This window comes from Staurois parvus, unplaced genomic scaffold (assembly GCF_062004578.1).
Source record: "Staurois parvus isolate SC_StPar_1 unplaced genomic scaffold, SC_StPar_1.0 ptg001831l, whole genome shotgun sequence".
Lineage (NCBI taxonomy): Eukaryota > Metazoa > Chordata > Amphibia > Anura > Ranidae > Staurois > Staurois parvus.
The window spans coordinates 227064-254542 of record NW_028319627.1 but is presented as its reverse complement, the minus strand read 5'-3'; the positions used below and the strand labels follow the sequence as shown (position 1 = coordinate 254542).

At 45.6% G+C, this 27479-nt stretch overlaps 1 protein-coding gene across 4 annotated transcripts in view; it reads right to left on the bottom strand.

Moving 5' to 3' along the window:
* CLSTN1 (calsyntenin 1) overlaps positions 1-27479 on the bottom strand; it is a 185861-nt gene that overhangs the window by 10851 nt on the left and 147531 nt on the right. For 2 of the 4 annotated variants that reach the window (XM_089664086.1, XM_089664087.1), the window contains 6 exons: positions 21720-21882; positions 17525-17575; positions 13426-13583; positions 5060-5208; positions 3914-4140; positions 1991-2161 (listed from right to left, as the gene is read on the bottom strand). In XM_089664086.1, the coding sequence (XP_089520212.1) occupies positions 1991-2161; positions 3914-4140; positions 5060-5208; positions 13426-13583; positions 17525-17575; positions 21720-21882 (919 nt within the window). The remainder of the gene's footprint in view (positions 1-1990; positions 2162-3913; positions 4141-5059; positions 5209-13425; positions 13584-17524; positions 17576-21719; positions 21883-27479) is intronic. The other 2 variants (XM_089664088.1, XM_089664089.1) reach the window with 1 other exon arrangement.

Genomic DNA, 27479 nt, shown 5'->3' with positions numbered 1-27479 from the left:
GGAGTAAAATTATAAAATTAAAATGAATTAAAAAGGAAGAACACCATATAAAAAGGCACCATATAAACCTCCAAAATAGTCAGAATAAAGCAGGGTGCAGCGCTAAAATGATCCGTTAAATTGTATAGACATATTGGATTCAAACATCCTCATATAAAATGAAAATGAAAAAATCACATAAATCAATTGATTTATGTGATTTTTTCATTTTATTGCATTTTATATGAGGATGTTTGAATCCAATATGTCTATACAATTTAACGGATCATTTTAGCGCTGCACCCTGCTTTATTCTGACTATTTTATGTGTTTGGGTGTAACTATTTTTTTTTTACTTAACTTTTTTTTTTTTTTTTTTAAACACATAGGGGACACAAAGTCCCTCCACATGTTACAGGAGGCTGTGGAAGCAATCAGGCGGTAACAATGCCGTCCAACTGCTTCCACCTGACAGGCAGGAGTTTGCTTGTCAGTTTTATACACAATCCCAGTGTGCTGCCACCACATTGTGTAAAAAAAAAAAAAAAAACCCCGCTGGCAGTGAAAAGGTCAACAGAGTTCTTGCAGCCTTAAGAAAAAGAGACAAATAATTAGCTTTTATATAGATGTTTAGCCTATCACACGCAGAAACTGCTGGAAAATGTTAGAGGAACGTCAATGTAAAATATTTTAGCCAGTGTTTGAAAGCGAGAAGATCTACTTTGCAGAAAACTATCTGCATAATGAACGTAGGAGTACTGATCTGCCTGATAAACAATTCCCATCATTTGTAATTTACCAAAAAGGGCTGTGAGCCGGGGGCAACAGACATCAGCCACCCCACAGGAATTTCCAAAGCCAGTTGGGAGATCTGCAGGCTTGTTCAGGATCAGTTCAAAGACTAACATGCAAAGTACCGTATTTTTCGCTCCATAAGACGCACTTTTTCCCTCCCAAAAAAGGGGGAAAAATGTCAGTGCATCTTATGGAGCGAATATAAAGCGGCCGGTCCGGTATTTCCGCCGCCACTGTGTCAGAATACTGGGCCGGCCACTCAGCTATTTTCTGCGGCAGGAACTCACCTGTTCCTCGGTCCAGCGCTGTAGCTTTCCCGCCCCGGGATCTGTGACAGCCGGGTGCCCACTGCGTATGCGCAAGTCCCAAAAGACGCCGAGCCATTCACAAAGCGCAGCGCTTCTCGCGCATGCGCAGTGAGCACCCGGCTGTCAAAGTCGGGTGCCCACAGTATAGACAGGAGAACTCCGCGGAAATGGGAGCGGGTACTTGTCAAATTCAGGGACCCACTCCCCCTCCCTCCCTAAAGGTCCGCAGTCTCTGGCCATCCCCTGCACTGTCCGCAGTCTCTGGCCATCCCCTGCACTGTCCGCAGTCTCTGGTCATCCCCTGCACTGTCCGCAGTCTCTGGTCATCCCCTGCACTGTCCGCAGTCTCTGGTCATCTCCTGTACTGTGTCCGCAGTCTCTGGTCATCTCCTGTACTGTGTCCGCAGTCTCTGGTCATCTCCTGTACTATGTCCGCAGTCTCTGGTCATCCCCTGTACTATGTCTGCAGTCTCTGGTCATCCCCTGTACTATGTCTGCAGTCTCTGGTCATCCCCTGTACTATGTCTGCAGTCTCTGGTCATCCCCTGTACTATGTCTGCAGTCTCTGGTCATCCCCTGTACTATGTCTGCAGTCTCTGGTCATCCCCTGTACTATGTCTGCAGTCTCTGGTCATCCCCTGTACTATGTCTGCAGTCCACTGGTTCAGAATATTTTTTTTCTTGTTTTTCTCCTCTACAACCTAGGTGCGTCTTATGGAGCGAAAAATACGGTAACCAAATTTCAGGGGACTGAAGCTGGATATATGTCAATGATTCTGGATGGGTTACTATACATTTGCAGATCTTCTATTCTATTTGCGGTACTTTCCTGTATAACCTCACCAGCCTGTCCCTGGTGTCCTCCCCGAAGTAACACCTTACGGCAATCTGACACAGTGCTGACTAACCTGTGATGACGATCCCTTGGTTGGAGCTGGTCATCTCAAGCCCTTTCTGCTGCAGGTGAGTGAGATCCAACTGGAGACTCTCCTGGTCAGGATTCAGTTCTTCTCCCACTACAGTGACCTCACAGGTGTCCAGGTTATGCATGATCTCCTCCGAAACCAAAGACTCTTGAACTGAAGGGGAAGAATCAAAGGAAAACCACCTCAATGTCTGGAAAAAGTCCAGTTGACATCTTTCTTATCACATGTACATATTCGTATCCTGGGACCATTTGTCAGCCTTGCTGTACAAGTATATGGAAACTCCTCACTTTGTAAAACAACCCATTCAGTTTAAAATAGAAATGAAAGGTATTTATAATGTAATTTTTTTTTAAATAAGTTACTAAATTTCCCCCACACAGAGAGCTGGGGGAGGAAAAACAGCAGTACACCGAGCTTCCCAGTTAATGGGTGTGCGGGGGGGGGGGACAATACAAGGAGAAAAGGATACTTTTTCATACAAGTACATGGTACAGCAGGCACATATCAGGAATATGTAATGTTGGGTTTACATACTCTTTAAGATTACTAATTCTGGGGCTACTGAGCATAACTTGGGGTTATAGGATTTCTGTATTGATACAGTCCTGCCTGTGATTATATGGTACATTCACATCAGTCTATGCACCAGAAGAGCACGCACACTCCGCTCCTCACAAGACCTCCTTCTCTCTAGTTCCCTGGTCTCCTCCTCCCATGCCCGCCTCCAGGACTTCTCAAGGGTGTCACCCATCCTCTAGAACTCCCTGCCCCAACCCATCAGATTATCACCTACTCTTCTCTCCTTTAGGCGCACCCTGAAAACCCACCTCTTCAGGGAAGCCTACCCCACCCCCTGCTAACTTGCCGACCTCCTCCACTCTTCCTACCACTCCATCCCCCACAGCTATCTCCTCCTGTGCCACCATCCCCTCCCTCCTAGACTGTAAGCTCGAAAGAGCAGGGCCCTCAATCCCCTCATGTTTTGCATTGTATTGGTATTGTTCTGTCACATGTTCTATCCCCCTTTGTAATGTACAGCGCTGAGCGAACTATTGGCGCTTTATAAATACTGTATAATAATAATAATATTCTACCATCCACATCACAGTCACACACCCGGATAAAACTAGCAAAATATTTATAGGTTTGGGATGGACTGATACACGCAACAACAAACCGAAATGGTAACTGATCCCAGATCCCCACTTATGGTAAGAGGAGGTATTCTGGCATACGAGATGCATTTGTGGATTCCCCGTGTATAATAAGATGTACTATCGTCGTGAAGAGGGTTTTTTTTAAGTAACCATTAGCGTTGAACTAATTTATTTTTCAGCACCAGAAGTACGTTGCTGCTGCTGGTAGTTTTGGATGGAAGGCGTCTGGCCCTGGGAAGCTACTGTGTAGCCGACTTACACTTTATCCTCAAACTAAAGGACCCGCTAATATATGATTTCCCCTCCCTGTCCTTAGCCTACAGTGAGCTTAGCACAACCTTATGACTACAATAGACCGTTGTTCGCCTTTCCTATTTCTTAAATCAGGGGTGTCAAACTGGCGGCCCTCCAGTTGTTGCGAAACTACAAGTCCCAACATGCCTCTGCCTTTGGGAGTCATGCTTGTAATGGTCAATCTTGCAATGCCTCATGGGACTTGTAGTTTGGCAACAGCGGGAGGGCCGCCACTTTGACACCCGTGTCTTAAATAGTCATCTCCTCCAGTGCAATAGCCTCTCCACTAACAACAAGCAGTTATGTGCAAAGCAGTGGTGAGATCCTTCCCTATAGTAACAAGGAAATCTGGTCAGATTTGGGTGCAATGAAGATAGCCGTGTATATGAATGCTGAAGGGAATGTGAGTGTTTCCTCCCATTTCGGAGTTCGGGCACATAGAAGAACTCACCAGTAGGATCCTCGTCCCCTTCTCCCTCCGCCTCCACCTCCCGGGTGATGGTGCTGATGATGTGAAGTTCCGGGAATAAGGACACGCCCTCTGTGCTCTCAAACTCTGAGGCTGCGCGGGCAAAATGGTCAATGCCGCTCAGGCTGATCTTGGGCTCCTCGGGCTGCAACACCATGACATAGCCATCCACATCGGGCACACTGATACAGGTCTCCTCGTTGAAGCACCTACGGCAGCAAACAATATGGTCAAGCAATAGATTCGCTTCCTGATTTCTTATGCTACACTGTGAAGGGGCCACGTCACCCAAAGAGCAATATTCAGTATCTCGTATATGACTGAGAGGAGCCTAGTCTTTCAGTCTCTAGCCTCTCTTCCCATTGTCGGCAGATTCCGGCCCTCTGTCAGTTGATGTCAGAGTTGGCCCAGGCTCTGAAGGATCCCAACAATGTCTGGATCATCAGCAGGCTTGGCCTCTCAGTGTATCGCTGGGAGCCTGAGCCCGCCGTTCCCACCCCCTCCACAGTCTGGCACTCCAGTGAGTGCTGGAGGGGCACAGCAGAGAGCAATGACTGGCAGTCACTGCTCTCTGCTCAAAGCAGACTGAGAACCGAGCGACCAGCAGTCATGTGATCACTCAGTTCAAAAGCCAAGAGTAGTCAGGGAACAGCTTGGAGATGAGTATGTATGCTTGGTTCTTTTAGATCTTCTTCAAATACTTTTGCTCTGGAAAATTCCAAAACATTCAGTTGAATGTCATGGCTCTCTGTGGGTAAAATAAGCTCAGTGCTGTACTAAACTGACCACATAACATCGCCACAAATTTCAAAACAACCACCTGCACAGTGAACACATCATTGCTTTGGGAGAGCCTGATAGAAGAATCTAAAAACAGGACCTGAGCATCTCCTCAGCATGGCTCGGCTAAGCAGCTCTACACAGGACCAAATAAAATGACAAGTATTGTTTAATACTTCAGGATCAGGAGCCTGTGACAAAGATGTAATCAGCAGGTACACAGCCTGCTAGTTTTTAGTCTATGATCAAATAAAATTCTATATACACCAAATTTATGTTCAACCCAACCTCCTGCAGGATTTCATGTCTGTATTGTGAAGAATGAAGTTATCAGGAAATCACACATACTTCACAGTGGTTGTAATCTTCAGCCTTCTGATTCCAGGTGTAGGGAACTGGCGGGAGTTCAGATAGGAGATGTGCTGCATGGCCTGGTCAAAGCGATCAATGTCATCACCTTCCAGGGTCAACGAAGATTGGCTGGGACTTAAAGTGATCTGTGGGATGAGATTCAACATTCACCAAAAGGTTCTGAATTACATAATTAAAAAATATTAAAAAAAAGGTTAAGAATTTCAACTGCTGTCCCTCTTTAAAGCTCACCTTTGGGAACATGTTTTAGGGTGGAACGTGTAACATTTCCCATCTCTGCAGTAGCAGCTGCCTTATTCCCCCCCCCCCCTGCACGGTAGCAGTATGGGAAGAAACTCCCCATACAAGCCATCAGTTTTTGAAAACAGCACGGCTGTGTGGGGCTCCGCCACATGGCTGCGTCATTCGTTCACAAAGTTCTGTGAATGAATGAACTACAAGTCCCAACATCCATTGCAGCTGCCGGCTTGTAGTGCTCAATGAGCTAGCATGGCGCTGTAAAGAACTGTGATAGTCCACAGAGTCTTCCTGTCAGACTGAATATGCTTGCCCAAACAGGATGTTTGCAGGATTCCTCTGCATGGCACCAGCAATCTGCTCATCGCTGGTGCAATGCTTTTCAGGATCAAAAAAATAAAAAGTAAATTTAAATTTTTTTACCTGCAAAAAAATGGGTGTTTAAAAAAAAAAAACAAAAAAAAAAGATAAAGTGAACATATCCTTTAATAATGTATCCTGTATCCTAGCAAGACTGAATATAGAAGCATGACCTCTCTCTTTATTTAAAGGCACCCATTGCTTTGCCCACAAGAAGCAAGAAAGAGGATCAATTCAGTTGGCCCCCCTACCCAGAACCGCATGCACACCTTTCCTTCACTCTATTATAGGCATTTATAAAGTGCCTTCAAGTTACACAGTGCTTGTACATATTGTACATTCACATCACCACACTCACATGGGAGAGAATTAAAGAAGTATTAGAAAAGGTCTTAGGACACATAACTTATTACATTTTTAGGAATATCATCACAGAGTCAACCGGTCTAACATTCTGTGATTGATTCTATACAGAAATAATAGAGGATAACGAATTTACCAAATACATTTCTCAAAACAAAACTAAGACACAGACCAGATACTTTCATGCCAAAAGGTTTAAATGTTGAACTGGCCATTAATTCCTTTATTAGCAATTTATAATAAATACATACACTCACACACACACGTATATATATACATATACACACACACACACACGTATATATACATATACACTCACACACACACGTATATATATACATATACACACACACACACACGTATATATACATATACACTCACACACATACATACTGTAACAAAAGACATTCCTCAAAACAAGACTAAGATACACATCAGATACTTTTTCTCCAAAACGTTTAAATGTTGAACTGGCCATTAATTCCTTTATTAGTAATTTTTAGGTAACTTGCATATATATGTATTTATATTTAGTATGTACCGTATTTTTCGCTCCATAAGACGCACTTTTTTCCCCGAAAAAAAGGGGGGGAAATGTCAGTGCGTCTTATGGAGCGAATATAAAGCGGCCGGTCCGGTATTTCCGCCGCCACCATGTCAGAATACCGGGCCGGCCGCACAGCTGTTCTCTGCGGCAGGAACTCACCTGTTCCTCGGTCCAGCGCTGTAGTCTTCCCGCCCCGGCATCTGTGACAGCCGGGTGCCCACTGCGCATGCACGAGAAGCACATGACAGGTCCCAAAAGACGCCGGGCCATTAACAAAGCGCAAGTGCTTCTCGCAGTCTCTGGTCATCTCCTGTACTGTCCGCAGTCTCTGGTCATCTCCTGTACTGTGTCCGCAGTCTCTGGTCATCTCCTGTACTGTGTCCGCAGTCTCTGGTCATCCCCTATACTGTCCGCAGTCTCTGGTCATCCCCTATACTGTCCGCAGTCTCTGGTCATCCCCTATACTGTCCGCAGTCTCTGGTCATCCCCTATACTGTCCGCAGTCTCTGGTCATCTCCTGTACTGTGTCCGCAGTCTCTGGTCATCTCCTGTACTGGGTCCGCAGTCTCTGGTCCTCTCCTGTACTGGGTCCGCAGTCTCTGGTCCTCTCCTGTACTGGGTCCGCAGTCTCTGGTCATCTCCTGTACTATGTCCGCAGTCTCTGGTCCTTCTCCTGTACTATGTCCGCAGTCTCTGGTCATCTCCTGTACTGTGTCCGCAGTCTCTGGTCATCTCCTGTACTGTGTCCGCAGTCTCTGGTCATCTCCTGTACTGTCTGCAGTCTCTGGTCATCCCCTGTACTGTGTCCGCAGTCTCTGGTCCTTCTCCTGTACTATGTCCGCAGTCTCTGGTCATCTCCTGTACTGTGTCCGCAGTCTCTGGTCCTTCTCCTGTACTATGTCCGCAGTCTCTGGTCATCTCCTGTACTGTCTGCAGTCTCTGGTCATCCCCTGTACTGTCTGCAGTCTCTGGTCATCCCCTGTACTGTCCGCAGTCTCTGGTCATCTCCTGTACTGTCTGCAGTCTCTGGTCATCTCCTGTACTGTCTGCAGTCTCTGGTCACTTCCTGTACTATGTCTGCAGTCCATTGGTTCAGAATATTTTTTTTCTTGTTTTTCTCTAAAACCTAGGCGCGTCTTACGGTCAGGTGCATCTTATGGAGCGAAAAATACGGTATATTCATATAGTCTTGGATGTTGAACTGATAGTGTAGGGATATTGCAAATATAGCTGCTTTGGCACATATGTAATTTATCTGCAAAGAACTCCAGGAATTGCAGCACTTCTAAAAATGTTCTGGCTTATAAGAGGTTAAGACAAGGAGGTGTATGCCAACTCATGGACTTATCACGTATGTTCCATTTTTACTGAGCGGTGGGAGTACAGCTACCCGAACATTACTAGCGCTCCAATGCTGGACCTCCGAGTTTCCCATTCTGCAGCAGCAGTTGTTCTCAGCCTCTCTTGTCTGCCCTCCTCTCCTCTGGCCCAATCACAGAAGGCTTTATATTATATGAACCCATTCACAAAATACAAATATTCTGTGAATGGACATTGAAGGGGCATGGCAGTGCAATAGCTGTACTCCTCTGTAAAAAAACAAGAGCAGTCCACAAGTTGGCATACCCCTTATTGGATGTAACCCCTTTATACCAGCAGATTTTTAAAAGGGCTGTAAACTCCTGGAATTCTACTTTAATATACTTTCCATATGATTTTTATTTATGACAGAGCACTGAGAGATACTGGTGAGATAACTGCCATTACAGATACAGACATTGGGTGCTGGATATTGAGTCCTTTTGGACTATTAAAGTGTTACTAAACCCACAACAGTACAATCAGTCTGTATGTACTGTAAAGCATGCATGTTATACTCACTGTAGAAGGGGTTAATCCTCTGCACTTTGAAAATTTTTTATTTGATCCTGTCTTCTCTGATCCTGCCCTTCTTCTAGTGCTCCCCTCTTATCTCCTGATAAAACATATCGTGTGGAGTCACTCTGCACATGCTCAGTTTAATGTGTATGGAGTTTTTTTTTTTCCTTTGGGAGAGCGCAAGAGATCAGCACAGGGCCAATCAGCGCTGTCCATACAGAGGTTAGGGGTCCTGCGTCCTCCTAGAGCAGAATGAAAACGCTTCCTACAAGTTTTAACCAGTGCTGGGCTGGACACTGATAGAAGTCACAAGACTGCTCTAACTGCTAATAGGAAAAGGTATTTAGCAGTTTATATTTATTAAAATAATTGCATTTCGGTGATCTGAGGGAGACCGGATAGAGTGAATGCAGGGTCCGGGGAGAGCGGATATAGTGAGTGCTGGGTCCGGGGAGAGCGGATATAGTGAATGCAGGGTCCGGGGAGAGCGGATATAGTGAATGCAGGGTCCGGGGAGAGACCAGATATAGTGAATGCGGGGTCCGGGGAGAGCGGATATAGTGAATGCAGGGTCCGGGGAGAGCGGATATAGTGAATGCAGGGTCCGGGGAGAGCGGATATAGTGAATGCAGGGTCCGGGGAGAGCGGATATAGTGAATGCAGGATTCGGGGAGAGCGGATAGAGTAAATGCGGGGTCCGGGGAGAGCGGATATAGTGAATGCGGGGTCCGGGGACAGCGGATATAGTGAATGCAGGGTCCAGGGAGAGCGGACAGAGTGAATGCAGGGTCCGGGGAGAGCGAATATAGTGAATGCAGGGTCCGGGGAGAGCGGACATAGTGAATGCAGGGTCCGGGGAGAGCGGACATAGTGAATGCAGGGTCCGGGGAGAGCGGACATAGTGAATGCAGGGTCCGGGGAGAGCGGACATAGTGAATGCAGGGTCCGGGGAGAGCGGACATAGTGAATGCAGGGTCCGGCGAGAGCGGACATACAGTTGCAAGAAAAAGTATGTGAACCCCTTGGGATTACGTGGAGTTTTGCATGAATTGGGCATAAAATGTGCTCTGAACGTCATCTAAGTCACAACAATAGAAGAACACAGTCTGCTGAACATAATACTACACAAACATTAGATGTTGCCATGGTTTAATTGCACATAACATGTAAACATTCACAGTGCAGGGAGGAAAAAGTATGTGAACCTTTGGACTTAATAACTGGTTGACCCTCCTTTGGCAGCAATACCCTCAACCAAACGTTTCCTGTAGTTGCAGATCAGACCTGCACAACGATCTGGAGTCATTTTGGACCACTCCTCTGCACAAAACTGTTTCAGTGTAGCAATATTCTTGGGATGTCTGGTGTGAATCACTCTCTTAAGGTCATGCCACAGCATTTCAATGGGGTTGAGGTCAGGACTCTGACTGGGCCACTCCAGAAGGCGTATTCTGTGCTGTTGCAGCCATTGTTTTGTTGAATGACTTGTATGCTTTGGGTCATTGTCCTGTTGCATCACCCATCCTCTGCGGAGCTTCAGTTGGCGGACAGATGGTCGTACATTTTCCTGCAAAATGTCTTGATAAACTGTGGAATTCATTTTCCCATCAATGACAACAATCCGTCCAGCCCTGAGGCAGCAAAGCAGCTCCAAACCATGATGCTCCCTCCGCCATGTTTCACAGTGGGGATGAGGTTTTGATGTTGGTGTGCTGTTCCTTTTTTTCTCCACACATAGTGTTGTGTGTTCTTCCCAAACAACTCAATCTTGGTTTCATCTGTCCACAGTATATTTTGCCAGTAGTGCTGTGGAACATCCAGGTGCTCTTTTGCAAACTTCAAACGTGCTGCAATATTCTTTTTGGACAGCAATGGCTTCCTCTGTGGTGTCCTCCCATGTACTCCATTCTTGTTTAATGTTTTCCTTATTGTAGATGTGTCAACCAAAATGTTAGCATGTGCCAGAGATTTCTGTAGGTCTTTAGCTGACACTCTGGGATTCTTCTTTACCTCATGCAGCATTCTGCGCTGTGCTCTTGCAGTCATTTTTACAGGACGACCACGCCTAGGGAGAGTAGCAACAGTGCTAAACTTTCTCCATTTGTAGACAGTCTGTCTTACCGTGGACACATGAACGTCAAGGCTCAAGGAGATACTTTTGTAACCCTTTCCAGCTTCATGCAAGTCAACAATCCTTGATCGTAGGTCTTCTGAGAGCTCTTTTCTGCGAGGCATGGTTCACATCAGACAGTGCTTCTTGAAACCAGTAAACCCAAAACAGGTGTGTGTTTTTTAAGGGCAGGACAGCTGTCAGCAACACATCCAATATCATCACCCTGATTGGAGTCAAGGTTGGCTCACTCCTGGCTCCAATTAGCTCTGGGAGAAGTCATTAAGCTAGGGCCTCACATACTTTTTCCTCCCTGCACTGTGAATGTTTACATGTTATGTGCAATTAAACCATGGCAACATCTAATGTTTGTGTAGTATTATGTTCAGCAGACTGTGTTCTTCTATTGTTGTGACTTAGATGACGTTCAGAGCACATTTTATGCCCAATTCATGCAAAACTCCACGTAATCCCAAGGGGTTCACATACTTTTTCTTGCAACTGTAGTGAATGCAAGGTCCGGCGAGAGCGGACATAGTGAATGCAGGGTCCGGCGAGAGCGGACATAGTGAATGCAGGGTCCGGCGAGAGCGGACATAGTGAATGCAGGGTCCGGCGAGAGCGGACATAGTGAATGCAGGGTCCGGCGAGAGCGGACATAGTGAATGCAGGGTCCGGGGAGAGCGGACATAGTGAATGCAGGGTCCGGGGAGAGCGGACATAGTGAATGCAGGGTCCGGGGTGAGCGGACATAGTGAATGCAGGGTCCGGGGAGAGCGGACATAGTGAATGCAGGGTCCGGGGAGAGCGGACATAGTGAATGCAGGGTCCGGGGAGAGCGGACATAGTGAATGCAGGGTCCGGGGAGAGCGGACATAGTGAATGCAGGGTCCGGGGAGAGCGGACATAGTGAATGCAGGGTCCGGGGAGAGCGGACATAGTGAATGCAGGGTCCGGGGAGACCATAAAGAGTGAATGCAGGGTCCGGGGAGACCGTAGAGAGTGAATGCTGGGTCCGGCGAGACCGTAGAGAGTGAATGCAGGGTCCGGGGAGACCGTAGAGAGTGAATGCAGGGTCCGGGGAGACCGTAGAGAGTGAATGCTGGGTCCGGGGAGACCGTAGAGAGTGAATGCAGGGTCCGGGGAGACCGTAGAGAGTGAATGCAGGGTCCGGGGAGATTGTAGAGAGTGAATGCAGGGTCCGGGGAGACCGTAGAGAGTGAATGCAGGGCCCGGGGAGACCGTATAGAGTAAATGCAGGGCCCGGGGAGACCGTATAGAGTAAATGCAGGGCCCGGGGAGACCGTATAGAGTGAATGCAGGGCCCCGGGAGACCGTATAGAGTGAATGCAAGGTCCGGGGAGACCGTATAGAGTGAATGCAGGGCCCGGGGAGACCGTATAGAGTGAATGCAGGGCCCGGGGAGACCGTATAGAGTGAATGCAGGGTCCGGGGAGACCGTAGAGAGTGAATGCAGGGTCCGGGGAGACCGTAGAGAGTGAATGCAGGGTCCGGGGAGACCGTAGAGAGTGAATGCAGGGTCCGGGGAGACCGTAGAGAGTGAATGCAGGGTCCGGGGAGACCGTAGAGAGTGAATGCAGGGTCCGGGGAGACCGTAGAGAGTGAATGCAGGGTCCGGGGAGACCAGATATAGTGAATGCAGGGTCTGGGGAGAGCGGATATAGTGAATGCAGGCTCCGGGGAGACCGTATAGAGTGAATGCGGGGTCTGGGGAGACCAGATATAGTGAATGCAGGGTTCGGGGAGACCGTATATAGTGAATGCAGGGTTCGGGGAGACCGTATATAGTGAATGCAGGGTCCGGGGAGACCGTATATAGTGAATGCAGGGTCCGGGGAGACCGTATAGAGTGAATGCAGGGTCCGGGGAGACCGTATAGAGTGAATGCAGGGTCCGGGGAGACCGTATAGAGTGAATGCAGGGTCCGGGGAGACCGTATAGAGTGAATGCAGGGTCCGGGGAGACCGTATAGAGTGAATGCAGGGTCCGGGGAGACCAGATATAGTGAATGCAGGGTCCGGGGTATAGTAACACTTTAATAATATGCACAATTGACTTTTATAAGAGGTCCGGCTGTTCTGGTGAGTCTATCCTGTGGAAGGTGATGGAGCGTGACTCACTGGGTGCAGTATTGGAAGGCAAGTTCTTCTGGCACATGCACAGCAAATGTGGTGACTGTACATCACAGAAAAGCTGGATCAATTGTTTCTGCTACACAGTGAATGCATTGAATGTACCACACAGACTTTACACTGTATTCCTCCTTTTTTCATTACTAAATGCTTTACTTTATAAATGTGCTTTCACATTTCAATACCTCTGATTCAACCTCAACGAATATATTGTACCCAAACAGGCCATCTCACAAAAAGCACAAGTTGAGGTCCCTTAAGGTGAACAAAAACTTTCATTTGCATAAATTCCTCAATAACCACAAAGGATATAACTTTACTTTGCATGCACCAAATGTATTTACAAACCCAGATATTGCTTTGTAAAAGTAGCAGTGACATCATCACTGTACTGTACATAGCCTGTGCAGAAAGCAGCGCCGTAGGAGGAGTCTGCAGCTCCTCCCACTACAGGCTGCCTGCAGAAAGACCGGTCCCCCAGCACAAGGCCAGAGAGCAGCAGTGAGCGGTCTTTATGACAGGAAGCTCCTCACAGAGGGAAAGTCTCGCACTGGATTACTGCACAGATCTGGAAGAAATACACAAATCACACCAAGAATCAAATACGAATACGCACGTCTCTTGTACCTGGACAATATTTGCTCATCCTGGAGGTCAGCTTAAAAGCAAGATATCATTTCACTGTTTTTTTTACCTTCATGCCCTTCCCGACACCTTCTGCTGGTGGGAACTCCAGACCCTCTTTGCAGGTATACAGACAATCTATCACCTTCTTGTTCTCCAACTTGCCGGATCTAACCATTAATCCGGCGAGATTTCCATGGAAGAACTGCGCCATGTGCTGCTCGCCACCTTGAGATAGAGAGAGAGAGAAAGAACAAAGTCAGTCCAGAAATGTGAGCACCGGGCTCCTCTGTGGGCATGCTCTTCTCTTCCAGGTGAGGTTATAGCTTGACATGCAGGTTAGTAGCACCCAGCCGTGGGGGCAGCCTGGCTTTGTCCAGGGGCCACGACGGGAGGGACATGCAGATGAGCTCTGGATGTGGCAGGTGAAAGTGGTGGAAATAAGAAAGGCGTGGCCTTGGTGAGTGGCGGCAAATAAACTTTGGCCAATGTTTGGTATATCGCTTGTTTCTACAATAGAATCCTGGGGAGGGTGGGGGAGGGGGGCTTCATATAACCTCCATTTACAAATTGTTTTCTAATTTTAGTAAATGTTTCATTTTAATTTAAAGTGCATCTAGAGGACAAAATAAAAATGGATTTATATTGTTCAAGGATGGCGTGTCCAATCACGTGAAGGTAGCAGCCTATAACATGGGGTTGTCTATGAATTTCCAGCCTGGGTCCTGTACTGTAGGATTAGGACAGTGAAATAATTGCCATTGTTCCTTCTACTAGCTGGACAGATCTCAGCAGCTTGCAGCACTAAAATGTATTGAACCCGGCTCTACATTCCCAGAACCATTGAGGTCTCCTCCAGAACCTTTGAGGTCTCCTCCAGAACCTTTGAGGTCTCCTCCAGAACCTTTGAGGTCTCCTCCAGAACCTTTGAGGTCTCCTCCAGAACCTTTGAGGTGTCCTCCAGAACCTTTGAGGTGTCCTCCAGAACCATTGAGGTCTCCTCGCCAGCTTGCTTGAGCTCCCTTTATATGTTTTGGGAACCGATGTGTTTAAAATGTGCACTTATTCCTTAACCCCTTCCCATCCACCCGCATCAACAGCACTCCCGTCCGGCCGTTTATCGGCATGGGCCGGACGGGAGTGCTGTTGATGCGGATGGACGTTCTAAACGTCCCCCCCACTTCCACTGCCTGTGCACGCTCCCTGATCGCTGTACGGGACCTCTGTGTGAGCTCTCAATTCATGTGATCACTGATTGGCCAATCAGTGATCACATGAATAGTAGTAAACAAGATGTCACTTGATGACATCATTGCTTACTACGTTTGAAATCTGTGAATGATCACAGAGGTCACATGGTACAAGACCATTCACAACAGCCTTGAACCATGTGACAAGCTGTGACCAATCACAGCTCGCACAGTATTTCTCAACGGCTGCAGGAATGCAGCCAGAGAGAAGAAGAAATTATTGCTTTTACAGTTTTTATGGGTGTAAAAGCAATCAATGTAAAAAAAGAAAAAACACAATCTTCAACACCCCCAGAAGTAGTACAGTGTCACTATGGTGACATTGTACTGCTAGGGTGACAGTATGTAAAAAAAAAAAAAATGCATAAATAATATTAAAAAAAAAATAAAAATGTAAAAAAACAAAATTTGAAAAATTATCATTTTTGGTTATAAACTAATTCGGGTTATTTTTTTTCACACTAAAAAGATAGATGAATACTTTTTGGGCAAGATTTATGAAGAAAGATTATTTGCAAAATTTTATAAGAAAAACACTTTTTTTTCAAAATTTTTGGTCTTTTTCATTTATATAGCAAAAAAATTAAAATCCAAGCGGTGAATAAATACCACCAAAATAAAATCATCTTTCTAAAAAAAAAATGCTAAAAATTTCATCTGGGTACAGTGTTGCATGACCGCGAAATTGTCATTCAAAGTGTGATAGCACTGAAAGCTGAAAATTGGCCTGGACTGGAAGGGGGTGAAAGTGGTTACGCCTAGGTTCACGCTATGCGGGGCTGCTTGCGGGTATCACACAACTGCAACCACCCGCAGCCAAAATACACCGCTCTTTGCAGATGCACGAGGCTGCCAGTCATTCTTAATCACACTCCCACACATCTAAAAATGCAGCATGTTTGCGGGTGCAGGAACTGCTGAGAAATCACATGGTACAAAAGCACCATGCAATTTCCTGGCCGCTGCAGTTTGGTGCTGGAACCTTTTGTGGCTAGATGCACACTATGATGGGCGGTTGCAGGAAGTTCTCACAGCCGCAACAAAAACACGCTGCTCTTTCGAGACATACGGGGCTGACATTCATTCCTAATGGCATCTAAAAATGTAATATGTTTGCAGGTGCGGTAACTGCTGGGAGATCGCACAGTGAAAAAGCGCCATGTACTTTCCTGGCTGCTGCAGTTTAATAATAGTGCAGGAACCTTTTTCCTGCGTGAAGCGAAGGCACAGCATCTGATTCAAATGAATGGGCTGCTGTACCCCAGCAAAGCAGGACTGCGATGGTGCGAACCTAGCCCAGATGACCACGAAGCATAAACTGCATGATCTGTGGTCCAAACATTTCGTTTTTGCAGATTATAAGGACATAAATACACCAAGTAAACAGCAAAAGATACTTCACTTGTGTCACCAACTTTCAAATGTGCATAAATGACATCGCTCCAGGCAAACCTATGCAGTGGCAGTCATGGGAGCATAGGCTCTCCGGGATCTGCCATCTCCCTTCCAGGCATACAAACACAAGCTGGACTCCACTGTGGTTTCTTTTTCCTGAACTGCAACAAGCTTTACTGTTACCAGATTAGGTCAGAAAGACATTCTTCTCCAATGTCAGATGTGAAGGTCCTATGATTAAAGGGGTTTTAAACTTCAGACATGAAATATGAGCAAAGCATATCCCTCTATAGTGTGAACTTGCTTCAATTCAGAGCACCGAGTGATATTTCGGTCTGCTGACTTGCTCATCTGCTATCTGCATGACAAACTTCTGACCAGTTTCCCTGACACCAAGAGGTAAAAAGGTGATAGGAGAGCAGGGGCGGACTGACAACTCATGGGGCCCCTGGGCAATTGGGGATCATGGGGCCCCTGTGTCCTTGCCCAAACTCAAAAAAGCCTATGAAAAAGGTACCAGGGGCATCTCATGGGGCCCCCTACTGACCCCGGGCCCTCAGGCAGTGCCCGAGTTTCCAAATGGTCAGTCCCCCCTGTAGGAGAGGGACCTTCAACACACACTGTGATTGACAGCCTCAGCACTGTTCCTGTGTGTTGTGTGAAAGGAAGTGTGTCCCTTCCCTCCAATCACCTGTCACTATGCTCTGGAGAGTGTAACTTCAGCTCTCCACCCCCTGCTTTCTGGAAGATCAGCCAAGCTTTATAAATTCTGGACTTTGAACAGCTGCAGAGAAGACTGCAGATTAACAGGTACCACTTATGTAGGAGGATTTATTTCATCTGTGTATCATCTGAGGATAGTCACTACATTGGGAATGAGTAAGGGTGTACAACCACTTTAAGCCCCCTGGGTGAAATGCGTCAGTGGCAGAATCACATCTGACTCCTCACATCTGTAAGCATGCTATCCAACGTGTGGTAAATTTTCAAAGGGATACATGGAGAACTCATGCCAATACCATTATTAGTTCTGCTGTATGAGGAGACAAGTTCTGCCAAGAGGGGTGCAGGCCTGACAAGGACAGAATTATCCATCTCCAAAAAAACAAAAAAAAAAAACGTTGGGGAGTTCTGTAATGAATACAATTCTCAAAGTTTATGCTTCAACCACCCGGCCTTACAGTATTCAAATACTTTTTTTTCCTTCTTTTTAATATCCTTGAAGACATGTAGTTGCCATTGTATTACATGTATGTGTTTAGAGATGCTGGAAGATAGATGGACGCTATGTTAGTGTGTGTTTAGGTCACCTCTGAGTATTATGAGATGGAGATAAAAAGAGAAACAATGTAAACCTTCAATATGCTGACTGAAAACAGAAGAGGGACAGGAGCAGAGCCCCCAATACAGGCTAAATAAAAAGAGAGGAAGTGAGTGTGAAGTTCATGCGAGGAGCGGATGGCATGAGATGTGTGTGTGATATAGAAGGTACGCAGGAGGATGGGGAAGGGGGACCGCAGACACCTGCATCACTCTCAGTCATTGGCTCAGTGACATTTCCACTTCCTGAATACTCTGCAGAAAAGTAAGAGAGGGAACAAACAAGGAAAGTGACCACAAGGTTAGGGACATTTGTAACAATGACAAAACAAGTTATGACAACAAGCGCACAGCTACGTGACGGAGCGAAGGTCGGCCCAGGGGCAGCTCTACTCTACACCTGGACCAGCACAGTCAAGGTACGATGTACACTTTGGACCAGGATGGTGATGGCTGTACACACTCCAAACACAAGAGCAGCCAAGGCACATGGTGACGAGGAAGACTCCCGTACATTATTATAAATGGTCAGACTCAAGGAAACCGCCATCTTCAGCTTGAGGACCTGGCTGAGTAGGACAGCTTCTCCTGTTCATTCTAAAACATGGGTGTCAAATTGGCGACCCTCCAGCTGCTGTCAAACTACAAGTCCCATGAGGCACTGCAAAAGTGACAGTCACAAGCATGACTCCCAAAGGTAGTGGGACTTGCAGTTTTGCAACAGCTGGAGGGCCGCCAGCTGTTACCAAACTACAAGTCCCATGAGGCACTGCAAGAGTGACTGTCACAAGCATAACTCCCAAAGGTAGAGGCATGATGGGACTTGCAGTTTTGCAACAGCTGGAGGGCCGCCAGCTGTTACCAAACTACAAGTCCCATGAGGCACTGCAAGAGTGACAGTTACAAGCATGACTCTCAAAGGTAGAGGCATGATGGGACTTGTAGTTTTGCAACAGCTGGAGGGCCGCCAGCTGTTACCAAACTACAAGTCCCATGAGGCACTGCAAGAGTGACAGTTACAAGCATGACTCCCAAAGGTAGAAGCATGATGGGACTTGTAGTTTCGCAACAGCTGGAGGGCCGCCAGCTCTTACCAAACTACAAGTCCCATGAGGCACTGCAAGAGTGACAGTTACAAGCATGACTCCCAAAGGTAAAGGCATGATGGGACATTTGAATAGTTGGAGGGCTGCCAGTTTGACACCCCTGGTTTACAACCTACACACACTGCAAGAATCCTATTCCAGGAAGACGTATTTCCGAGGTGCTGGGATTTCTATGCTTATTCAAATGCGGGAAGTTTTTAAAAACGCTCACTAGCTTGGTGACACAAAACAGGGCTGCCTCAAGAGGGACCCAAAATTGACACAAAGGGGTTGATTTACTAAACATGAAGAGTGCAAAGTGTGGTGCAGCTCTGCATAGAAACCAATCAGCTTCCACTGATTTGTCGAAGCTTAACAGAACAAGCAGAAGGTGGAAGCTGATTGGTTTCTATGCAGAGCTGCCCCAGATTTTGCAGATTTAGTAAATCAACCCCAAAACATAAATATACACAAATGGGTGCCAAAACCAAAGATGATTTTAATAGTTCACAACTCAACCACAAAACAGATCTGATGCATTTTGGGGGCAAAACACTCTCCTTTATTAGGGCTGCAAAGACATAAAAAACAGTTTTTAAAAATTCTTGACTGGAATGGTTGCACTCTTATTGGAATATTTTTCACCTGTATTTGTACAAACCTTAGAACCTTGTTGGTGTTGAATTTGAGAAAGTCTATTCACAAGGCCATGATCTACAGCATTTGCTGACAACAGTAATAAATGGGGGTAGTTTATGTTCTGTGTTATGAACGTTTTTTTTAGTCTTACACTTTTGTTAACCCAACAATCCTTTGTATGGTTTATTATGCAATGGTACACCTTTTATGTTTTCTTGTTTTTATTCAGCTGTACACAAGACATTATCATTTCTTTTATGTGTTATGCCTGCTTCGTAGTCCTGATTAGAGGTGTGTTGTTGACCCTAAAATATGTTGGCTATTTTTTATGGTCGAAATGTAAATAAAAACTTTTTATAGACTCTTTCACATTTTGGGTTAGGAGGCCATTTGTGCAGGTTTTCATTTTGGCTGCTATAAAGCATCTAACAAAGTAAACATTAGAAAATCTGTCTTTGATAGTTCTACATTTGTAATTGAAAGGAGACACACGAACATCAGGACACCTCCTCTGTGTGGCCCCTAGTTTGATGTACAGAAATGTTCCTTGTCTACTCTGAGTGCAGAACACCTGACTGGTTCCAGGTCCGGATTCTGACCCCCCTAGTCTGAGTGCTCCTATAGAGGAAACTGTAAGCGGTGGAAACCATGTCAAATTCAGGTACTTATACTGGTTACAGTTAAAAAAAAAAATATATTGAATGATTTACAAAGGAATAAAGAGAAGTGTTCATTTTCACTTCAGTTCATCCACCTCCCTTCCTAACAGGCAGACATTATAAGATTTATTAGCAAGCCAACATGGTTGTTTTGTATGTAGTTGAAGTAACCCTGACACAATCCTAGCCTCTCAAATGGAACAAATATTGAATAGATGTAAAGCAGAGGCTACAGCTCTTTTGGTTATACTTCTCCTGTGGGTCACAGGAGTGCCCTTAGTTCTGCACTCCCGTGAGCCATATTCAGCTGACAGTGGGTTAAAATCCACTGTTGGCTGATGTCACTCGGCTGGTCCAGACAATAATGTCGGGATCCATCTAGATTGCCCACTTGCACAGCTCGGTGCTCCAGTGAACGCTGGAGGGGCAGAGCAGAGAAGCGGTGACTGACAGTCAGCAAACACAAATGCTCCTGTGCTTGGGGATGGACTCAGAGTAGGCTAGGACCACATCATGAATGTATTGGAATATGCACACCTTGCTGCCCTCAAAAGTGACTGACAGTCACTGGCTCCATGCTCACTGAAGACCGAGAACTGAGCGATCAGTGGTCTTTGATCGCTCATTTCTTGCTCTTAGAGGCGGTTGAGGACCGATACTGCATCCACCTAGGTGAGTATGATTGTTCTTTTTGAATCCTGAACTTCTCTTTTAATCTCAGTGAAGGTCACATGCTAAAATCTTCAGTAGATACAGATACATCAGCAGCAGAAAACACATGCAACTCAATGGTCTCAAATCTTCCTTTAGAAATCAAGCTTGGTCATGTGTCATCTACCTATTCAAGTCATATTAGTGACCTCTGGTCAGACTAAATAATCAATAAGGAGACTTCATGGGCAGAACAAATTTCAACTTTTACCAGAAAAGTGAGTATTTGGAATTAATTTCAGCTGCATATCTCTGGATCACTTACCCTAGGTTCACATCTGTGCGGGCGGTGACGTTGTGGATCCGCACAAAAATCCGTGCAGCCACACCACCCACACAGAGAATTGCGGACCGGCGGGCGGGTGCCATTAGTTCTAATGGCATGCCTCCCGCACCGGGAAACGCAACCGTACTAGGGAACCGAGGTTCCTGTCCGGGCTGTGTTTTCCAAAGAAGTGCAGGAACTTCTTTCCCTGCACGTCACAGGCACGGGAGTCCATTCAAATGAATGGGCTCTTGTGCCCGTGCAAAACGCAGCCCGCACTGCCACAGATGTGAACCAGGGGTAAGGGCCTTGATATGCGGATCCGAGTGACAGTAACTTGTTTATGTAATTTTCTCCGACTAATGAATTTCTCAGGTGTGTGGCGGGGTCACTTAATGGCCTTAGCCCACAGAGCCTGCTCACCTCCGCCTAAGCTGATCGAGTATCGACCAATTTGTTTGATACGGAGCAACAAACAAGTCTCCCGACAGAATGATACCTTAGAATGGTTAGGTTAATGCTACAAAGGTGTTTGAGCTAAACGAATATTCACAAGAGTCCAGCCTACCAGTCATGCAGGATCCATGACACTAATGGTTAACTGCCATTTATGAGAACTAATTAAAGGTCAAATCCACTGGCAGGGCACTGGTGGACGGTAACCCCTGCTGGTGTCTTGTATCTCTCGATGACTCAGGTTGTGAGATTTCCAAGCAGCAATTTATAGCAACATCATCTTCCCCATCTGAACAAGTCCGTCTTACTCACAGCTGGACTCCAATTATGTGTTCACTCTACCATATCTACATTTCCATCGGGGAAAAAAGCTGCAGAGAATAGGGATCTCTGGACACTGCTCTAAAACAACATCTAAAATGGCCGCACCCAGGAGGAAAATACTAATATGCAGCTGAGTTATCTTTGACATTGACGGGCTTGGCAGAAACACATTATTTCATCTCATATGCTGTAATTTAACTGCTTTCTAGTGTTCTGCACTTTATAGACGTACGCAGGTCAGTGTATTACTGAACAATTACCTTGCCAGCAGGCACCAACCACAAGCTGAGTCTCCAGATGGGTAGGATGCAGGGGGTAGTCCTCAGTCATTGTGGTGGGGTCATAGGAAACCCCATCCACGTACAGTGTGACTGCAGGGAAGTCCACGGTCAGTACATAATGATGCCACTCTTTGTCACAAGCCTGGAGGAACAAAAAATGACATATGACACAAAACAGTTCTTTATTGTCCACGAATAAAAAAAACCATAATGGCAATCTTAGAAAAAAAAATGTATAACCCTCTTAAAAGGCATTCACATCCAGAATTCACTGTATTTCTTACACTGAAACACCAGCACAAAATGAATTAAGAATAGGGAACCTCTGTCAAGGATTTATAATTGTTTTCTATTATAAACGGCGGTCCCTCCCTTCTTGTCCCCGTGACCACAGAAACAAGTGCTGGGAACCTCCTTACAGGAACAATGCAATAAATTCTTCTTTTAGTCTCCTGCCTCTTATGAAGAGAAATTCTGGTGACCATAAAAGAAAGAAAAGGAAATCTTCTCAATGGGGTCAAAGACTTACAGAGGTTCTGATCCTTCCCCACTCTCAACAAAGCACACAACAAATGATAAATAAAATAATAATAAAAAGTGTACATTTATCTGAAGGAATTATCGTTAACATAACTCTTTCTATTTGAACTTCTCTTGCAAAATATAAATGAAGAAGGTGCTTGCATGTTTTCTTTTTTGCTGAATTTGGTACACATGATTTGTCTGTCGCTGTAGGTCATTAAAGCCCAGATTTCCAAGGCCAACCTTGAAGCGGCGGCTGGTTAAATTGAATTGAATTTGCCTACATTTTAATTTAAAGGGCAAAAAGGCCTTTATTTCTTGTTTAATAAATATCGTGTTTATGTTTTTTCTAATTATAGACTGAAAAATGGATAAAAAGGCGCATGATGGTTTCTTTTGTTTGTGATTTTTTTAATACTGCAATTGTAATTGGTTGATGTTTGACTGTTGTTCTATTACTAGACCATGGATGTTGCAGTTATTCTGCTGTTTTTATGTTAATAAACTTGTTCTTTTGTTTGATACTGCACTTGTACACTTCAAACTGCAATCTTCAGGTCCTTTGGGTCTTGAGAACGCTCGATGGGAGGGGACGAAACGCGTTGACGCATTTCTGGTCCATACTCCATACGTCTGACGTCACTTCCGGTGAGTGGAACGCACGCCGAGCGGTGCGTTCCAGCAGCCATCTTGTGGGATTTATGCTGGTTCTCTGCTGTTCCTCTGTTCCATCTGGCTACATTGGTTGTGAGAATCCTGGAATATGTGGCTGTGAGCTGGTTCTTATCATCAGGCTGGTATTGGCTTAATAAATGTGCCCTTTACAAACTGATAAAATGTGAGTGTCCTGGATTTTGTCTTTTGTCTCAATATTGATCTGGCAATATTACACTATATAAGTTATTTTTTTCTTTGGTGATATGGTGGAGCAAATTAGAAAGCTGAGGTGAGGACCTGAAAAAAGATCTTAACCTGGTGGTGTAGGCTTCCATACAGCTGATGAAAAGAGGGTTTAGGATTCCCCAATATCCTGAAAGGCTTCTCATTCACCAATATCTGGTGAGTGCATTTGATGTTGGTGTGCATGGGTGATAGGTGGAAGTTTTATTTGATCCTAAGATTATTTGGAATCCCCAGTCCTCATCACAAGTGGTCCTGTGGTGTTTTTATTGAAGATTTTTGATATAAGATATTTACTAATGAACATGGGACATTTATGTTTTGTGATTTACTAATATTTTATGTAGGTCTATTTTGCTCTGTTTAATTTATAAATATCACTATTTGTGTTTTCACATTTTTGCACAGCAGCAATTTAGAATATTGATTTATTTAATTTTGCATTGGTGCAGGAATATTTTCTTTGTGATTATTTTAATACTGCAATTGTAATTGGTTGATGTTTGACTGTTGTTCTATTACTAGACCATGGATGCTGCAGTTATTCTGCTGTTTTTATGTTAATAAACTTGTTCTTTTGTTTGATGCTGCACTTGTACACTTCAAACTGCAATCTTCAGGTCACAGCTTCAGGGCATTGGCTAGCTGAAGATATAGTTTAACCCCTTGGCGCCGGCGCCTTCTGGCCCTTTAATGGTTTCAGAAGCCGCGAGGCGGGGCGGGGTTTTAGGGTTATGTAACCGCCGTGATTCGCTGTCACGGCGGTCACATGATCGGGAAATGCCGCGATCGAAAGAGATCTGGACCTTTCCGTGAGTACTGGACATGTGTGCTGGGAGCGTGCAGGGCGCGTGCTCTCAGAACATATGTTTTTCTTAATTGCATGCAAATGTGCGGCTGGTCGGCGTCAAGGCCCAGATGCCGAGAGGCCGCACATTTGTGTGAGGCCGGTGCCAAGAGGTTAATGAAGGCTGCAATCTGCATGAGACCAGAGATCTCAGCATATGTAGAATATTGCCTCTGTATGGGGCACTGTGCAGAGGTATGTTATTCTACAGCGTACAGGTGGTAAGGGCTTAAAGGATATATTCACCTTTTGAAAAAAAAATAATAAATGCACATTTTTTGCAGGTAAAAATAATAAATGTGCTTCAGATCACAGGTGCAGTGTTAGGCTCCTGCAGACTCAACATAGCTGTCTGACTGTACCTCGTATTGGACTACAAGAGCGCTCATCAACACCCTCATAGTTCATTGAGAACTACAAGCCATCAGCTGCAATGGCTGATGATACTAGTAGGCATTCATTCACACGAAACTACAATTACATGGCCGTGTAGGTGGAGCCCTGCATGGCCGCAATGCGTTCAAATTGTGACAGCGGGTGCAGGGAGAAGATCCCTCGCCCATTGTCACAGGGAGGGGAGATTGGTGGGGAGAGGTATCAGATTCTGCCTTTTACATGCTCCACCATAGAAAAAGCAACGTGTTCCAAATGTGGACGTATCCTTTAAGGATGGCTGAAACAGCTTTCTACCTATGTTCACTCAAAGTCTACCCACTGCTATACATCATCTGCACCCTCATGCCGGTACCAAACAAATGGGCTCCTAGAACAAAGTTAGGCTGGACATAACCGCTAGCCATGCGCAGTGCAGCTCAGGCATCCTCAATGTAGAGGCATTGCATGCAAGGGAGTAAAGAGAGTGCTTTTTTTTTTTGACTACGGTCACAATGCTGCAACCTGATTTTCAGTGCAATTATGCAGTGCAACTTGGATGTGGTTTGTATGTTCTATGGGGCCAAAACCCTGCTGAAACGTACAGGAACCTTTCCCAAAATCACGCCATGCTGATTTGCACTGATGGGAACGAGCATCATTGAAAACAATTATTTCCATTGTCATGCGATTCAAGTCACATCTGAAATCACGCTAGTGTGTACGGAGCCTTTGTGATTTCATATCAAACCTCATCCAAAAGACAAATGACTGAAATTAAATTTTAAAAAGTACCTCACTATATGTCGTATAAAATCTAAAATGGCAAATACGTTGGAAATGCGTCTAAATAAAAAATATCAGCATGTGATGCATCCAGGAATTTTTAACTAGTTGAGGTGGAAGGAAAACAGACACCTCAATACGTGGAATAGTATTTGGTTGTATACTGGGAAGTAACAGCAAGGAGGAACAGTCTGGTATAATGGGCCGGCACAAAGCCTGCAACGGTGCGAGTCAATCCGAGTCTACTCCAATCATCTCCTTTGGAATACAAGGTCACCTTGGCTTCAGCTCTGCGGCTCCCGAGGGGCCAGAGGATGACTTTCAGCATCCGTAAAAGCTGCAATAGCAATACTAGAACCGGCTTGTCAGGACTATCTTGGCACGGCCTAATTTGATTCATTAAGAAGGAACTGGTGGCTGCAAGGCCTTCATCACCCTTATTAACACAAGTGCTGAATTGTATCACATTCACATTAAAGTGACAAGACATTATCTGGAAAACACTGTGAAAAATGCCTCAGAGCTCTCTGCTCCAGACTATTCTAGGAGAATCGCTTTCTTTCTTTTACTGTACATTTTAATGGATGAAGATTTCCGTGCAATGCTAGAAAGGTCATTCATTATTACAGAACATCTAAGCTGTTACCATCTAAATATATATGGAGATATAGGTATTTTAGTAATGATCTTCTGTGTTGGGAGTTACTACTGAGTAGGGGATCAGAAAAGCTGAGGTTACTACTGAGCAGGGGAACAAAAAAAGCTGGGGGTTACTACTGAGAGGGGGATCAGTAAAGCTGGGGGTATTACTGAGTGGGGGGATCAGAAAAGCTGGGCTTACTACTGAGTGGGGGATCAGAAAAGCTGGGCTTACTACTGAGAGGGGGATCAGTAAAGCTGGGGGTACTACTGAGTGGGGGGATCAGAAAAGCTGGGGGTACTACTGAGTGGGGGGATCAGAAAAGCTGGACTTACTATTGAGTGGGAGATCAGAAAACCTGGGCCTACTACTGAGAGGGGGATCAGTAAAGCTGGGGGTACTACTGAGAGGGGGATCAGTAAAGCTGGGGGTATTACTGAGTGGGGGGATCAGAAAAGCTGGGCTTACTATTAAGTGGGGGATCAGAAAAGCTGGGCTTACTACTGAGAGGGGGATCAGTAAAGCTGGGGGTACTACTGAGTGGGGGGGGATCAGAAAAGCTGGGCTTACTACTGAGTGGGGGATCAGAAAAGCTGGGCTTACTATTGAGAGGGGGATCAGTAAAGCTGGGGGTACTACTGAGTGGGGGGATCAGAAAAGCTGGGCTTACTACTGAGCAGGGGAACAACAAAAGCTGGGGGTTACTACTGAGAGGGGGATCAGTAAAGCTGGGGGTACTACTGAGTGGGGGGCTCAGAAAAGCTGGGCTTACTACTGAGTGGGGGGATCAGAAAAGCTGGGCTTAGTACTGAGAGGGGATCAGTAAAGCTGGGCTTACTACTGAGAGGGGATCAGTAAAGCTGGGGGTACTACTGAGAGGGGATCAGTAAAGCTGGGGGTACTACTGAGTGGGGGGATCAGAAAAGCTGGGCTTACTACTGAGTGGGGGGATCAGAAAAGCTGGGCTTACTACTGAGAGGGGGATCAGTAAAGCTGGGGGTACTACTGAGTGGGGGATCAGAAAAGCTGGGCTTACTACTGAGCAGGGGGATCAGAGAAGCTGGGCTTACTACTGAGAGGGGGATCAGTAAAGCTGGGGGTACTACTGAGTGGGGGATCAGAAAAGCTGGGCTTACTACTGAGCACGGGGATCTGCTGAACGAAGTTACTAATAAGCAAGAGATCTGCTGAACGAGGGTACTATTGAGCTGGGGATCTGCTGAACAGGAGTACGAATGAGCCAGGTACCTACTGAGTGGGGTCACTACTGAACTGGGGTTCTACTGGGACCCTTTAAAACAAATAAAAATCACACACTTTGCCAAGCTTAAAAAAAACATCACCAAAGCATAAAAAACACATACAATAAGGCATGGTGAAGCAGTAGGCATTTTACATGTGTGTTAAAGCTGAAGCAAGTGTAAACTAGCCCACAAAGCATTTTTTTGAGGCACCCCGGTCTAAGGGCTTGTTCACATATGAGGTTGGGGGATGGTAAAATAACACAGTTGAGCCTAATTTTTAACAAACACCCCCCATCTAGATGCAAAGGCAGTGGGCCAGGATCTCACACATATGCTGTGGTGACACCAGGAATTATACTCCCACCGAATGCAATCCAATCAGGAGAACTGGATGCACTGCATGTGGTTGCGGCACAGTGGTGCTCCAT